The 16,873-nt window shown below is 43.2% G+C and overlaps 1 protein-coding gene across 1 annotated transcript; it reads right to left on the bottom strand.

Moving 5' to 3' along the window:
• Nucleotides 1-7,936: 7,936 nt before the first annotated feature.
• LOC135446931 (coagulation factor X-like) lies at nucleotides 7,937-15,188 on the bottom strand. Its single transcript, XM_064711548.1, has 6 exons — nucleotides 15,041-15,188; nucleotides 13,409-13,522; nucleotides 12,708-12,848; nucleotides 10,837-11,084; nucleotides 9,943-10,060; nucleotides 7,937-9,187 (listed from the first exon to the last, which is right to left on the bottom strand). The coding sequence occupies exons 1-6, from the start codon at nucleotides 15,114-15,116 to the stop codon at nucleotides 8,646-8,648; spliced, it is 1,239 nt and encodes a 412-aa protein (XP_064567618.1). The 5' UTR covers nucleotides 15,117-15,188; the 3' UTR covers nucleotides 7,937-8,645.
• Between the last annotated feature and the right edge of the window lie 1,685 nt (nucleotides 15,189-16,873).

Here is a 16,873-nt window from a genome sequence, read left to right as displayed (position 1 = left end):
CAGGGGTAAACATGGATCCTCTTATCAAACTTCTCTCTGGCTCACAGAAGTCAGTGTAAAACCTCTTCCACAAGAATATATCTAGCAGAATCTTCTGGGACAACATCCTCAGAAAATGTGACAGGTTTCTCCAATTTGAGAGTGTGCTGCAGCTGTTGCTGCTGAAAGTTTCTGTATCCAATTCAGCATGGCCATACATTTTGTCCACTCTGTGCATTGGCTCTTACCTTTCCTTGTCTGCCATCCCTGTGTCAGATAATGAAAACAGTTGCTAATAGGACAATACCAACAAGTCTAAGGAAAATCAATAATAGAAGGGACCAAAGTTCCTTGCACTCTATATAGGTAATGTGCTGTATGCAAATAAAATGGACCAGTCCTGAATCCTGAAGCTGTAGGAAATTATAACCATTTTGGAGAGGTTTTAGAGGGCTGACAAAATGCCAAGCAACTAGAAAATCAGAACTTTTCAATCAGAATAATGCTTTCAATGAAAACTTTGATAAAATGTTTTGGGCTTCATTACAGTACTCCTATGGCACTCATGATAGACATTTGTAGAGCAATATATTCAGACTTAAATAGAAAATAGATACTTATTGTCTTTTAAAACTTCAACATTCTGCACACAAAAATCTACAAATTCACATATATATTTGGTCTTCCTCAGTTTGTGTGAAGACTCTTTGGGAATTAAATGTTCAGGCAGTTGGAGTTAAGGCAATTACAATTCTTGCTTTACTCTGGTAGGTTGAGTACAAATTTTATGACTCAGAACACCATTTTTCAGTGCCTAGAATTTGTGGTAAACTACTTTTTAATAAACAACAATAATAAATATAATATTTGTGGTTTCAAGTATGGAACAGTCCCAGAATAATATCTACGTGCTGTTGAAACAATCATTGCTAATATCTGAATGAGGCATCTGGAATTCTTCAGTGTTTGGCCAACACAGGAAATTGCATAAAGTTGTAATATTACACCAATTTAACTACATCAGCTCAGCCTTACCTGCCCACATCCCTTGCTAGTTTATATTTGGCTTCTAACATATACAAAATACACTAGGTCAAGCCAAGTTTAAAGAAACTGTCTATTCTATAAATTCGGCCATGTATTTCACTGTTAGTCAAGAGACAAAATGAGGCAGTGAGGAACAACAAGAGGGTAAGAAAAACTCTGCTAGAATTCTGTGTCTCACATATGGAGAATAAAACATGGGACAGTGTAGGGGGATAGAATATAAGAAAATAAGGGAGTATAGAAAGTAATCTTATCCCTAAAGAGTTGCAGCTGGGCTAATTATTAAAGATTAGGAGCAGGCCTGATGTTAACAGGCCACAGCTGTAGCCAATGAGAAGAGTGTTATAAAAGAGTGGATTGGGTGGTTGAGGGGAACTGGGGGTCAGTTGGCTGCTGTGAGGAGAAGGAAGAGGCAGTGCCTAGAGGAGCTGCCTACAAGAAACATCAAGGAGGTATGGAACTCTTGCAATAAGGAAACAATGCTATGGAACCTTTGCGATGTTGTGACAATGGGCCAGTTTCTTATTTTTGTAGTAAAGGACATAATGCCATTCCTGCAGCCACTTCTGCCCTGGGCTGCCCCTCTCAGCACTTGCTTGATGCTGAAACGGGGACACAGGATCATTTAAGGCAGAAACACAGTACTCAGGAGAGTGGACTAAGCCACCCAAAATTCTGACACCAGGGAAGCCAGGCCCTCTTGGGCCCAGGGCTTGATGAGCACAATGAGGAGAAAATGGCTGCCAGTCTAGGCCCCTTGTGTGCCATGGAGACATGCTGGGTGAAGGCCAGCCTCCCTGGTGACCTCCAACTGTCTGCTCAAGGCCTCAGTGGATCCCTCATTTTCAGGATGGGCATCTGGGTTTGCTGTGATTCCTGTGACTTTCTGCCATGTAGTTCATGATTCCTGAGCCTTATGTAGGAACTGGACTGCAAAGGAATAATCAAAATGCTTCTTGTGTGGTGGTACTGGGACTCTGAAGCATGTGTTGCCTGCTGACAGCAAAGAGCTCCTGTCTATAACACTGAACACACTCTGTGAATGCTCAGCTGGTGTTACCAGCCTCCACTTGAGCTCAGAAATACCTGAGTTAAGCCAATACATCTGAAATTCAGGACTGTGATATTCCAGCTCTGCTGGGGATGGTGCCTGAGCTGTCCCTGAGGTACCAAGCTGAGTGACACACAAGGAACCCTGTAGAGCAGGCAGCAGATGCTGTTGGAAGCAATTTCTATCCCTGAAGTGCCACTCAGCAGAGCTTGTTTGACAGAGCCCTTGGTATAAGGAATAGTTTTATGGTCAGGAAAGTACAGCTAGTTTCCATTGCATCTTGAGTTGGTTTTCACCACAATTATTCCAACCTGCTGGAACACGGGTTTTTCAGTCAGAAGCAGCCTTTAGAGTTACAGATAGATACCTACAGTGGAGGAAAATGGTTTGCAGGGAAACAGGTCACTTTAAGGGAATCAACCCTTCATGAAATTAATGAAAACAAGAGAAAACTTGCTTAACATTCATTTGAAGGAAAGCTCCTTGATAGCAGTGTTTTACAATTTAATTAGATGTGCAGGTGTCCTTGTCAGGCTTGGCTCTGCTAGATTTTTCAAGATATTAACAAAAACTTTGCACATGCAAAAAGATTGGAATGTCTGAAAAATGAAATTTATTTTAATTTCTTTTAAAATTTACCCATTTTGAGCAAGTAGGCTAGAGACGTCAGCATTTCAAAGTATTTGAAAGTTAAACATCTTCCATTATTGGTATAATTATGTACCTGCTGTTAATAAATATTTTTTATTGAAAAATAGTCAAGTATTCTATGCTTGAAATCATAATAGTAATTTGGCTTTAAATTACAAAGGGTATTATATGAGACAGAAAAATAGACTAAGACTAGTAATTGTTAATATTCAATTTGAATGAAGGCAAAAATGATGGAACTAAATCCAGTGTCAGTAGTTATTAATCTGTTTGGGTTGCCACATGAAAACTGCAGAAAACCTGTTGTTAGAAGAAAAGAGATTGTTTCTTTCAGATGGAACAGGTGGTATTTGAGGAGAAACAAGTGAAATATAACTTAATCACATGATGTTACTACTTCTGAAATGATAATGAGTCTTTGTGAACAGTATACTGTAAAGGGAGAAATTTCTTGGATTTCTACCTATTTAGATCTGTAGGTGTTTAGCATGTCCCAGAGGCCTTGAAACTAGACACCAACTTTTTTATCAATCAAAAATCTAACCTGTTACTTTCTAACAAAATGCTCCATAGCATGAAAGGCCTGTTTCAGTCTTTGGGAGAAGAGGAATCTGAACCTTGCTGTAATCACCAGTTTCTGGTATGGTTTTTCCCCCTGCTGGGACATGGATTTTGCAGTGCCCTGAGAGAACACACCCTATTGCACAGAATACTTTCTTGAGCTGTTTTTGCTGCCATACATCCCTCACAGCTGCATAATTTGATGTTACTTAAATTATGTCCTCTGGCTAAGGTCTTACTAAATTTGTTATCAACAGCTCAAGTAAATCATGTGAAAGGCCTGAGCAATTAACATTACTCTTTATGCTACGGTGGCACTGCAACACAGCAGCACTTCCTAAATGAGGTACAGATGGGATGTGTCCCATAGAATGAACTATAAATGTACTTTGTACCTACAAAAACACAGGTTTTGTCATTGCCCAGGGCATAGCCAGCAGCACTTATGATTCCTCCATCTTCAGTTTGTCAGAGCTGCTCACAGTTCTCAAGTTGACCTTGCATCACTTGGTATGACTGACTGCAAGGGAGACAAAAGTATAGGCAGGTTACAGGTTCATGGTGACTTCACAAAAGCACAAGCAACTTATAAATCTGGCTTGTAAACATTAGTCAAACACCCCACCACTTTAAGAACTACAGAACAATTCCTGCAAAAGGCCTTCATAATAACAACAGTTGTATTGTTATTTAAAAATTGGTAAGCTGTCAGCATTAGGTGGAGCACTATTACTCCACATCTTCTGCTGTGTTTCCCAGCTGAACTAACAGCTCTCAGAGGGCAATTCAAGGAGCAATCTGTGCTTGCCAGAACAGCCATTGTATTAAGGCAAAAATGAATGTGGGTGTGGGTAAGAGGCAAAAAACATCAACAACTAAAGCATCAGAAAAAAATGAGGTATTGGGCTCTTGCTGTATCCTTGCAATATTCCTTTTCCATCTGTATATGGTTCGTGCTACCTTAGTTCAGTACTGGTATTGCAAGATCATAGGCAGAGTGAGAGAGCTCTTCCTGGCTCTAACAGTGCAAGAGCAGGTAAACTGCTCCTAAAGATGTTGTCTAACCTGCTCCTGCCGATTCCTAATGAGATTCCACAGCTCACCCACACAGCTTAATGCACTCCTTAATTAGCCTTAAAATGTTTAAAAAGTGTTTCCTAATATCTAATCTGAGTAGCCCTTAGAGTGGTGAGATCTCATTACTTCCTGTCTTAACTGCTCATCCTCATGAAAACAAAGTCTTGCTTTTATTACACATTTTACAAATCTCTGTGGTTGCATGTTGTGGGACCAAAGGTGAGATTTTGGTTTTATGTTTACATAATTGCCTTCTATTTACGTTGGACTGGTGTTTCAGTTTCCCAAGACTGCCTGAATGCTCATCTCAAATTATGGTAATCCTTCCAGTCTGGAATGAGGTAAAAAAGCAGTGAGAAAACTCTTGTTCTTGCAAGTTACTGTGGAAAATACCAGTGCTAGAGGTCTTCAGAGGTGTGGAGATTTGCACTCCATATAATCTTTCAATCAAGTAGCACAGTTTCTTGACCAGATTGGCACCAAACTTACAGCTGTTTCTCTTTCTGTTGCAATAAGTGTCAGATAAAATTATGTTAGAAGCCTCCCTTGAAGGAGAGACCTGAGGTTTACTTCATCTTTTGCAGCCACACAGCCTATCATCCTGTCTTTGGGGAAAAGTGATGTGAGTTTTTCCCCTTGGACAAATTTGATGTGATTTTTTCCTGAATAGTGCAGTTCAGCAGTTCCTTTCCTCCATGTGGGGTACAAGTTATTTGGTACCTTAAGGAAGAAAGACTTTCTTCTCCATTGGGCACAGACCAACATTCATGTTCTTTCTTCCATTATTCAAATAATTAGATCAGCTCTTGATTTTCATATCACATTTATCTTATTGCATTTACTTCTCAGCTTTTCTGGTTTTATGTCAGATTGTTTACAATTCTTTTATACAGAGCTAGGTACTTTAACACTCGGTTTTGGAGGTCAGGTCACAAAAGGTCTCATAGATTTAATCAATGGTCTTGTACTTTCCTGACCTTGGGACAGTTCTGACATATGCCTTAAACACTTTGGGGGTTTGTGGGGATTTTAGAATTAGCCTTTCTTTTAAAAATACATTAATTTTATTATCTTTTTCTTCATTAATGAGCTCTGTCATTTTTACAGTTAATTTTATAGAAGTTACCTTCCATCTTTGTTTTGTCAGCAACTTCCAGTCTATATTTTAACACTAAATGCACATAAGTGCACTCAAAATTGCTTTTGACATTTTATACGAGGTCTTCCTTGAAACATTCTGAAGACTGTCAGGGCACCCTGGGTCCCACTAAGTACCTCTCCTGTCTCATCTCTGGGATGTCAAACTTCACCTCTAACTCATAGCTCTTGTAATGGTGATGACTCAGGTGTTTGTGCAGTCAGAGACAACAGCAAAATTAAAACATAAGGCACACATCATGTCCACAATGTGATTCATAAATTTACACTGAGAGAAGATCTCAGGGTCCATCCTGAAGGGGAGGCGGGATGATTTATGGAGATGTAAAAAACTACAGTGGGTGCTGGGGTAGGGATCTCATTCCCCTCTACACTGTTAAACATTGTGGGGTTTGTTATGGCCCTCAGTAGCTTATCACTACTTAGCAAAGATTATTTAATTATCACATTTCTTGAGAACATGAAGAATAGCCCATTAATTGTGCTGAGCCTTTGAAAACACTACATATCAACATACTGACCCCATAATTTACACTGACACAATTGTCACTCCAAAATGGAATTCCCCATGTACCTCAGCCCTGGATATCATTACCCTGCAGCTGGCAAAGGGAACCAAGGGGGGTGAGATGGCAAAGCCACTGGGTGTTCACTCCTATCCCCTGCCCCACAAAGCAAAAACATGGACAGCTCCCTGCATGGATTAGGCAAAGCAGCATAGAGCCAAGGTGCAGCAAACACTCTACCTGTCTGCCTCATCTGAAGGAAAAGGAGGACAGTGGGAAGAAGCCACATTGTCCCACGGTGACCTGCCATGCCCATCCTCCGAGCGCACTGCGCATCACCCGCTGCTCGCTCTGCAGGGCTCTGGGGCAGCTGCTGAGGGAGAAACACCACAGTGCAAGGGTCAGCCACTCATAGAAAACAAAACCTCTGAGAGCAAAGTCTGCACTCAGTATCACCACGGCATGGTGTTCAAACACAAAATGTGTGTGTGCTGCAGCAATGCCCCACTGATGGCAGAGCACCTCTAAGAGGCTTTCCTCTCGAAATTTGGACAAAGCCTCTCTAAAGCAGCTGGACTATGCAGGCAGCCAGGAGCTAGAGTGGGTGATGTGGCTCTTGCCCATGTCCCAAGGAAGGTAAACAACAAGTAACAGAGCTCTGTGCCTCCTGTATGCTGGGCCAAAGCAGGAAGGCACCCCAGAAGTGAGGAGCGAATCAGGGCACTGAGTTTGCAGGCTGTTGCAACAGCTTAATCACAAGCACACTTGGACAGAGCACACTTCCCCAGACTCATCAAATCCCATCCCTTTATGAATGTTGGGGGTGATTATGGGTTTTATGAGCTGTTTCCTTTTGTTCAAACCACTCCAAGGGGACAGCTCTTGACAGGCCATTGGGCTCTGGGAATCAGGCTATGGAAGACAATCCTGCCAGGTCAGTCACCTGGGCCAGGGAGCAGTACACAGGAAGCTTGTTCTTACCATGCTAGTGCAGGGCACAAGGGCATGATCCTAAAAGTGACACTCTGCTGGTGCTGCTCACCTGGAAATGCAGAAAACTGGGGCTGGAGAGACCTACAGGGTCCCCAGCCCAACCTACTGAGCCAACAGGGGATCAAATCGACCTCTTTGTATTTTAACACTGTTGGACACTGAGCCCACTGCAGTGTGTTTTCCTCCCAAAGTTATGGCAGGATGCCATAACAAAAGGCAGCTTGTCCACATGTGCTCCTTAGGGCAGGCCCCATCATGCTGCACACCTGGCATCTCTTTACATCTCCCACTCTGGAATTCAATCAGCACCAGAGACTTCACAGCCCTCCTGGAAACATCTACTGCAGGGCTTCTCTAGTCACAGGGCTTACTCACCATCCTTCTTTTCCTCCCCCTTAGTCTCAGGACTGGCTTTTCCTTGAAGGCAGAAGAAGCCTGAGCACTAGAGACTAGCTCAGAGCCTCCCTGTCCACCATCCTTGGTACATGTCAGCTTTTGTCTGAGCCAGCCATGTGTGCTTGCCAGGAGGCATTCTGGTATCTCAAAATCCACCAGTTTACTCAGCCGCTGTGGCTGTGTTCCTTTCCTGATTTTGCAATCGGATCAAATTTTGCTATGTGAAATCACTTTCCTGCCCACAGTTAGTGCTGGCTGCAGCAATACTTGCTGTTTGTAGAGGTGTATTTTGGGTTTGTCAATCTGCTTTGCTCACAGCCCCTGCTATGTGAAATGAGCCAGGACCAGCTCAAAGCCTAAAAGAGATGGAGCAGGTGCCTAAGGAAATTCAGTGTTCCAGGGCACATAAGAGATTGGAGAAGCTTTGAAAAAGCCATCAGGATTCTTAGGGGGCAGACCACATAATGGATAGAGGCTTTTGGGCCTGGGCTTGTTAAAATTACAATAAACAAGAACAAAAAAAGAAAGAATGTTTTATTTCAAATGCTGGTGTACATCAATATTGCACCTAACTGAAACATCTAGAACAATACACATGCAAGCAGTTTTCCAATCCTCAGCCATACACAATCCAGAACAAGATACAGAAAACGCTGAATGTGCACATATATATATATTTTCTGATGAGCAGAGTGTACAAATTAATCTATGAGAAGCACAATCCTTATAAATCAAAACCCCTCGTTATTTAGACGTGCAAGATGTCCTGTTCTGTTCATCTTCTGAACATATCTCAAGGTAGAGGCTAAACAACTCCAGTATGGATAAACTCCCTGCTGAGCCAGATGGCTGCAATGGGAGGATTTAGTGACTCCCATCCTTCCTGCTTTCATCATGGCTAGTGACTCTTCAGAACATGTTTAGGGGCCTCTGGTAGGAGCACACGTGACAACAGATAGGAACCACAATGACCACTGATAAAAGAAGCCAAAATCCCCAGTCAGCAGCCTTTTTGATGGGGGAATTCCCTCATTTAACCAATTTCAAAGACCCCCACAGTCCTCAGAGGTGTGCTTTAAAGCCAGGAACAATACAAATGGAAGCAGACCATAACTTTAAGGAATCAGATCTCAAAATGAACTTAGCACATGAGTAGGAACAGAAGGTTTCCATTTCCAATCCTGCACCTTGGCAGGTAACAAGGAGGACCAAGGGACACAGCACCACTACAAACTCATGACTGTCCTTACCCAGCGCAGGAACCGGGACAGTTTGGTGTAGACCCCATATTTGCCTTTCCTTGCACATCCTTCACCCCAGCTAACAATTCCAGTAACAAAATAAGTATCCTTATATCTGGTCACATGAGGGCCACCACTGTCTCCTTGGCAAGCATCTTTTTCCTCTGTGTCATAACCAGCACAGAACATGTTCTCAGTTACCACAAAGTAAGTGGATTGCTCACAAGTGCTCCTATTAACATAGGGGAGTTCAAGCACCTTCAGTTTCTTTGGGAGTTGTCCACCATCATATTCCCGGCCAAAGCCACTAACCCTCCCAGATTTCTGCTTCATCAGAACTTCATTAGCAAAGTCTGCTGTGGGGAGACATGCTGCGACAACATACTCTGAAAATCTGATAGGTTCCTTCAGTTTTAGCAAGGCGATGTCATTATCGTAAGTCTCAGCAATAAATTTGGAGTGAACGTATATTTTGTCCACTGTGTGCATTGATTCAGACTGTTCCTTCTTCTCTCTGTCCACCTCACCTGCACAAGAGCATTAAAAGGGTCATCAATGTAGAGAAAGTACAAGAATTTCAGAAAAACCTTGACAGAGGAAGAGAGTAGTATATTCATTCTGTGTACTTTGCCCAGGACCTTAGACCACACAAGGAAACTGTAAACAGGTATGGCAACATTTCTTACAGCAACTGGATTGGCTTTGGTCCTGAGATTTGGTCTATGGAGATTTTTTATGTACCAGTTTACACAAAGGCATAAGCTGATTCAGCTAAACTAATGCAATTTTGTGTAGAAGCACTCCCAGGAGCTTGAGCCTGGCTTAGAGAAGAGAACAGGGTCTGGACTACAACAGTGCAAAGATGAAGCTGTGCTGATTCTGTGTCCTGGCTCAAAGGGAAGCCATGGGAAATCTGAGTTTGTTCTTGTCTGCTCTATTCAATGAGTCAGAGCTTTTCTGAGGGTTCTTGCAAGAACAACTCTGGATGCTTCTGAAGTGCCAGGGATGATGGGCTTCCTGCAGAAGCACTGCTCTGCTGAACACATTGATAACCAATATTTTTAGAATATTTAACTGAAATCACTTCCAGCTAGCTGGCAGAGAAGAAAGAGAGGCACCTGTTGTTACAAAGAAGGATGGTCAGAATGACAAAAAATTATAAAAAGCAGCCAAAAGGTAACAAACCTTAATGAATCATGAGTACATCTCATAGGAGATTTAAGGCACAGAAGGTTCGGCCCAACAGCTACACTCAGCTCAGAGGAGTAAAAGAAATACTCACCAACAACAACTTGGATTTCTTTGGATTGGTTTATGCAATGAGCTGCAGTAAGTACAAAATTTTCATTCAGAATAGTTCCACCACAAAACTCTTCTCCTTCCTCATTTAACAGAACAGCCTGTGAAATAAAAAAAAAGTGCACAGGAAGAAGTGCAGCTTAATGTCAACGAGCTATAAAGCGCTAACTGATTTCTTTGCACACTACAGAGATGCCTCTCACTGCAACATGTATGCAGCCCTCCACGTCCCTCCTAGCTTTGCATTTCCGCATGCAGAGGCTGCTGATTGACTTCTACTGCTACAGAGTCCTGATTGTCTCCATGTGAAGTTAAAACATTTGCCTTCCACATTACCTCACTGCCAGTGCTGAGTAACGCCCCTCAGGCATTGACTGACTGAGCAGGCAGAGTGCAGATTCCTGATCACCACATCCCTTGGACTTACCCCCCAAACAATGTCCAAATACAGGAATTCATTTTGGATTGCCCAAACTCAAGGGTGAAATTGAGACATGAGGGTGTATTTGTGAACCAAAATGCTGGCTTTATCTGGCATGCACTTGGATGTGCTGCCTGGGGTGATGGTCTCAGAGAGAACAAAAATGTAACCTGCAAAAATGGCCTGGGAGAACAGCATGACCCAAAGTCCTCTCTGGGGACAGGGTAGGCAGTTCCATCTAAAATGACACACAGCCTTTTGTTTTGACGCCCTGAGGCTGCACTTTGCAGAACAGCACATCCAAGTGCCCAGGGTCACACAGCTCAGCTACATCTCACTGCTGCTGGCACGTGACACGGGCCGTGTTCAGAAGGCTCCCAGCTGGAAGGAGGCTCTGCTCCCCTTCCCTCAGACACACGCTCTGCCCACATGCAGGGCAAAGCCCCCTCCATTCACCTGCCATGGGCATTGACCAGGAAGACACTCATCCCCACCAACTATCCTGGTATTGACATATGGATTCTTGCTTCTTGTTCTGTTGTCAGGTGGAGGTGTTGGGCTTTCTGTGGTAATTACAAAGTTCTCCTCTGTGGTCATTTCATATGCAGGAGGGTCTTGATCACTCATTCCACTGATTTGGTCAGTGGGTGAAAGAACAGACCTTTTCTTCCTTACCACAGAAACTTTTCCACAAGGGTATTTTACTGTAAAGAGAAGAATGCTGAAATTAAAGATGGAGAGAAACACCAACACAAGAAGAATCTCCTTGGAAATACCATCTCACAATATATAGTGTTGTTTCCTCATTTTCCAGACAATATGAAAGACTTGGCCCATGGAATCAAGGAAGAAAGACCATATGGTTTGAAAAATGAGTTCTATTTTCTCTTCAGCTTCTATCTCACAATCATGTTTTGAAAGTATTTAAAATTTACTACACCATCTTCAATTTGGTTTTAACAAATTTAATACATCATCTTCAATTATTTACATTGATAGATAATTGTAGTTCCTCTTAATACAATATACTTAATTTGGAGACTGTGTGAAGTGCTTTATTTTAGGAATAATATGGCTAATGATAGCAATTTGTTATTAGCTATGAAATATATAAAACCTGACATGATATCTAATTGGTTGACTTACCCCGCCCCCCGTGGTATTTTGAAATACAATAAAATTGTACATATGTACATTGGATAATTATGATTAACACTATCTCTTCAGTTGCAAGTTGATAAGGTTAACTGCAATTTAAGTGTAAATTTTTGCAAGCCGCTCTTTTGTATGGCCTGTAAGTGTTTAAGCAAAGATCCTACTGTGATCAGTTTTCTCAGCATGTCCTCACCTTGTGTCCTGTGTACAGTTTTTGACATATAAAGATCAGAAAGATATAAAGCTGTTAGAGATTGTCCAAATGAGGGCAACAAAGACGGTGAAGGGCCTTGAGGGGAAGTAGGAGGAGTGGCTGAGGTCACTTGGTCTGTTCAGCCTGGAGAAGAGGAGACTGAGGGGAGGCCTCATTGTGGTCTACAGATTTCTCCTGAGGGGAAGAGGAGGGGCAGACACTGATCTCTGTGATGACCAGGACACGGAATCACAGAATCCTTTAGGTTGGAAAAGATCTCCAAGGTCTTAGAATTCAACCTTTGACAGATCACCACCTTTTTAATTGGCCTGTAGCTTTACATGCCACATTCAGTTGTTTCTTGAAAATCTCCAGGGATGGTGTCCCCACCACTTCCCTGGGCAGTGCATTCCAGTGCTGGACAGCCCTTTCCATGAAGAAATCTGAGAGAATGGCAGGAAGCTATGTCAGGGGAGGTTTAGGTTGGATAGTAGAAAAAGGTTCTTCACCCAGAGGGTGGTTCCCCAGGGAAGTGGTCGAGGCCCCAAGCCTGACAGAATTCAAGAAATGTGTGAACAACAATTTCATGCACATGGAGTTATTCTTGGGGAAGTCTAGTAACAATCCAGGAGTTGGATATTGATGATCATTGAAGATTCCTTTCAAAACAGGATAGTCTGTGATTCTAAGATTTTTTGTTATCTTGTTACCAGCAGAATTTACTCTGACATGCCTCACTGAGAGGCACCTTGCAAAGGGGTCAAAATCATGTACATTTTGATCCACTCCACCACAGCACCTCACAAATGGAAGGTTTGGAAATACAAATCTCTAAGCCTCACTGTTGGATCTATGTCATGTAGGATACTGGTGGTTCAAAAGACATTCCTCAACTGCAAACCAAGACTGTAGCTGTAAACCTTAACAGTGAAGCAAGTCTCACCAAGCACTGCTATTGCTTTATCTCATGGCTTCATACCTGTTGCAACACAGTGTTTGCCGTCCTCTGCTAGAACATACCCATCTGCACAGGAGCACACCACATCCTTCCGCCCATCTCTTTGGACGCTGCAGAACTGCTCACAGTCCCCGTTGTTTATTCTGCAGAACTTTGGGATGACTATAAAAGAGATGGTGGCAGAAAAACTGGACATAAACACTGACTTCACAGAAGATCTGGAAGTTCTCCAAAACAAAACACCCTCTTCAAACAGGATCTGTATCCCCACCTGCCAAGCTCCTGAAGCACCCTTCAGGAATAACTCATGTGAGTGCTGAACATCAGCTTGTGCCTTACAAAGCAGCCACATGCAGCACACCAAATGTCCTTGCCAGGTCTGAGTGGGACCTGTGGCCATGCCATGGTGAGCTCAAAAAGCAGAGACAAATTCTCAGGGGAACAACAAACAAAACACTAACACAGAACATAATTGTGTAAATCTTCACACAATTCCTCCCTCCTGCCCGAAAAACTCCAACTCCTCATCACTCCCCTTGGTCCTGTGACTGAAATTCAGTTTCACATTCCTGCTCTTACTTCTGGGCTAGTGATAGCCCCTGTCACAGGGGCAGCTCTACGCCCCAGAAATGAGCCCCAGGAAGGATTTCCATGCAAAACATGCTTCCCTACAAAGCTCCCTGGGAAGGTTTCCGCCATGGTTCTCTAAATCAGAAACTTACCAAATTCACAGTTCTTGCCTTGATAACCATCCAAGCACGTGCAAGTGTAGGAACCAATTCCATCTTTACACTGGCCACCATAGTGACAAGGATTTGAACTGCATTGGTTCCCATCTACAAAAACAAACCAAAACCCAAATTACTGTAAGTGTGCAAGCATTTTCAGTGGCCACAGAAGGGCTCTTAGTTTTCTAAAGCCATCTTTCAGCCTTCCTTTTAAAATATATGTCCTGTGAGTTGCCACATTCCAGATGGAACAAATAGTATAAACAGAATCATTCCAAACCTGCAATGATTCATCTACATATCCTCAGTTTTGCAATCTCTTTTTGGTGGCCACTGTATTATGATGCGCACAGAAGCCTTTTTTTACAGGAATATTAAGTAATACATAGTGGCCAGAGTCTACATAACTTACAGTGAATCCTGTAAAACCAGACAGGACATTTCTATAGTGCAACTACTGGCTGAAAACCATCAACTTTTATTTCCTCAAAGGTCATCTCAGGCCTTCTGCATGTCTTTTGCCTGCGGAGCTGTTTATTTCAAGACACAGATACTGGCTTATTAAGCAGAAGCTAATAAAACCTCTAAACTTTACAAAACCCTGCTAAAGTCACATGAGCAGGCCAAACTTCTACTCTGTACTGCTTAAAGAACCAAAATTTTCTCACTGTATCCATCGAGGTATGAGCTTGAGCTTGTAGTTATTACCTCTCACCTCATGCTGCCCACATCTATGCTGGCATCTTGAGTTCTGCAACCTTTCTTCCTTTCTTAGAGACACCTGGCTGACGTGACTCCAGGGCCCCAGCCACACATACCTCATAAACTCAGTTTATGAGGACATTGAGGTCAGGGAGGTAACTCTGCATTTGGAAACACGTTTCATGTATCAGCTCTTTCTCCCACCCATCTCATTCCTTTTCTGGCATGGTCTTTCCCATTTAATGCTCTGCTGCAAAAAATGTGTTACCCCCTCACATATGTTCTCTGGAATGCACTGTTTCATACAAGAAGTAGGATATCCAGAGAAGTGACACTCAAGAATTCACTGCTTTAGTGAATTTCTAAAATTTCTAGATTTCTAAAATTCTAAATTTCTAAAATTTCTAAATTTTACCACCTGTTCTGCCCCTGTTTAGAGCAAGGTCAGACTAGGTGGGATAATTTATTTTATTAAATGGAGATGTGATGGTTTTGTGACGAATTAGAAAATCACAGTGATATATGGGGTAGAGTTCTTGTTCTTCTCTGTACAGTTAAATATTGTGGACATCGTTTTGTCTCTCAGTAGCTTATCATTACTTAGCAAAGATTATTTAATTATCACATTTCTTGAGAACATGAAGAATAGCCCATTAATTGTGCTGAGCCTTTGAAAACAGTACATATCAATATACTGACCCCATAATTTACACTGACACAATTGTCACTCCAAAATGGAATTCCCCATGTGCTTCAACCCTGGATATCATTACCCTGCAGCTGGCAAAGGGAACAAGGGTGGGTGAGATGGCAAAGCCACTGGGTGTTCACTCCTATCCCCTGCCCCACAAAGCAAAAACATGGACAGCTCCCTGCATGGATTAGGCAAAGCAGCACAGAGCCAAGGTGAAGCAAACACTGTACCTGTCTGCCTCATCTGAAGGAAAAGGAGGACAGTGGGAAGAAGCCACATTGTCCCACGGTGACCTGCCATGCCCATCCTCCGAGCGCACTGCGCATCACCCGCTGCTCGCTCTGCAGGGCTCTGGGGCAGCTGCTGAGGGAGAAACACCACAGTGCAAGGGTCAGCCACTCATAGAAAACAAAACCTCTGAGAGCAAAGTCTGCACTCAGTGTCACCACGGCACGGTGTTCAAACACAAAACGTGTGTGTGCTGCAGCAATGCCCCACTGATGGCTTTGTGCTGGCAGAGCACCTCTAAGAGGCTTTCCTCTCGAAATTTGGACAAAGCCTCTCTAAAGCAGCTGGACTATGCAGGCAGCCAGGAGCTAGAGTGGGTGATGTGGCTCTTGCCCATGTCTCAAGGAAGGCAAACAAGTAACAGAGCTCTGTGCCTCCTGTATGCTGGGCCAAAGCAGGAAGGCACCCCAGAAGTGAGGAGCGAATCATGGCACTGAGTTTGCAGGTCTCAGTGAGCACATTGCAAAGTTGTTACCCAGCAGCTTAATCACAAGCACACTAGGATAGAGCACACTTCCCCAGACTCATCAATTTCATCCCATTATGAATGTTGAGGGAGTGTTATTGTTTGAAAGCAAACCAGTGGGAGATCCCAAGTCAGAAATGCAATTTAATAGGAAAATTAAAATAAATGCAATAACACAGAAACACTGACAGAATCAGAATACAACCTGCCAACCTGTTAGTCCAGGTGGTGGTAGCAGTCCAATTCACTGGTGGCTGCAGTCCTCTTGAAGTGATAGATGTGATTCTGTTGAAGCAGTGTTCCTGTAGAAGGGTTTGTTTTCCTCTGAAGGTCCAGTGGTGGTTATGGAACTCTTGTCCTCTGGGAATTCAGTGGATAAGGCTGACTGACTTTTACAAGCCTGAGATTATATGCAGTTAGGAATGCTTGGTTCCTCCCCTTGGGTGGAGCATCTCACAACGGGATGATGTAATTCTATCATGCAGTGACACTCAATGGCCCATTAACAAAAAAAATGCCCTGGAGTTATCAAGGATGAGTAATGAAGGAGACAAGGAACACTGCCCCATGTGGTTTTAACAGCTCATGAAGATGCTGATGGAATACATACTTTTGGGTATATCTCATATTGTATCCAAAAACGAAGGGTTATGTATGGGTTTTATGAGCTGTTTCCTTTTGTTCAAACCACTCCAAGGGGACAGCTCTTGACAGGCCATTGGGCTCTGGGAATCAGGCTATGGAAGACAATCCTGCCAGGTCAGTCACCTGGGCCAGGGAGCAGTACACAGGAAGCTTGTTCTTACCATGCTAGTGCAGGGCACAAGGGCATGATCCTAAAAGTGACACTCTGCTGATGCTGCTCACCTGGAAACACAGAAAACTGGGGCTGGAGAGACCTACAGGGTCACTAGCCCAACCTACTGAGCCAACAGGGGATCAAATCGACCTCTTTATATTTTAGCACTGTTGGACACTGAGCCCACTGCAGTGTGTTTTCCTCCCAAAGTGCAGGATGCCATAACAAAGGGCAGCTTGTCCACATGTGCCCCTTAGGGCAGCCCCCATCATGCTGCACACCTGATATCTCTTTACATCTCCCACTCTGGAACTCAACCAGCACCAGAGACTTCACAGCCCTCCTGGGAATATCTACTGCAGGGCTTCTCTAGTCACAGGGCTTACTCACCATCCTTCTTTTCCTCCCCCTTAGTCTCAGGACTGGCTTTTCCTTGAAGGCAGAAGAAGCCTGAGCACTAGAGACTAGCTCAGAGCCTCCCTGTCCACCATCCTTGGTACATGTCAGCTT

Source organism: Zonotrichia leucophrys, chromosome 1 (genome assembly GCF_028769735.1).
Source record: "Zonotrichia leucophrys gambelii isolate GWCS_2022_RI chromosome 1, RI_Zleu_2.0, whole genome shotgun sequence".
In the NCBI taxonomy this organism is placed as follows: Eukaryota; Metazoa; Chordata; class Aves; order Passeriformes; family Passerellidae; genus Zonotrichia; species Zonotrichia leucophrys.
The sequence above is the reverse complement of the archived record's forward strand: the minus strand, read 5'-3'. Positions and strand labels throughout refer to the sequence as shown.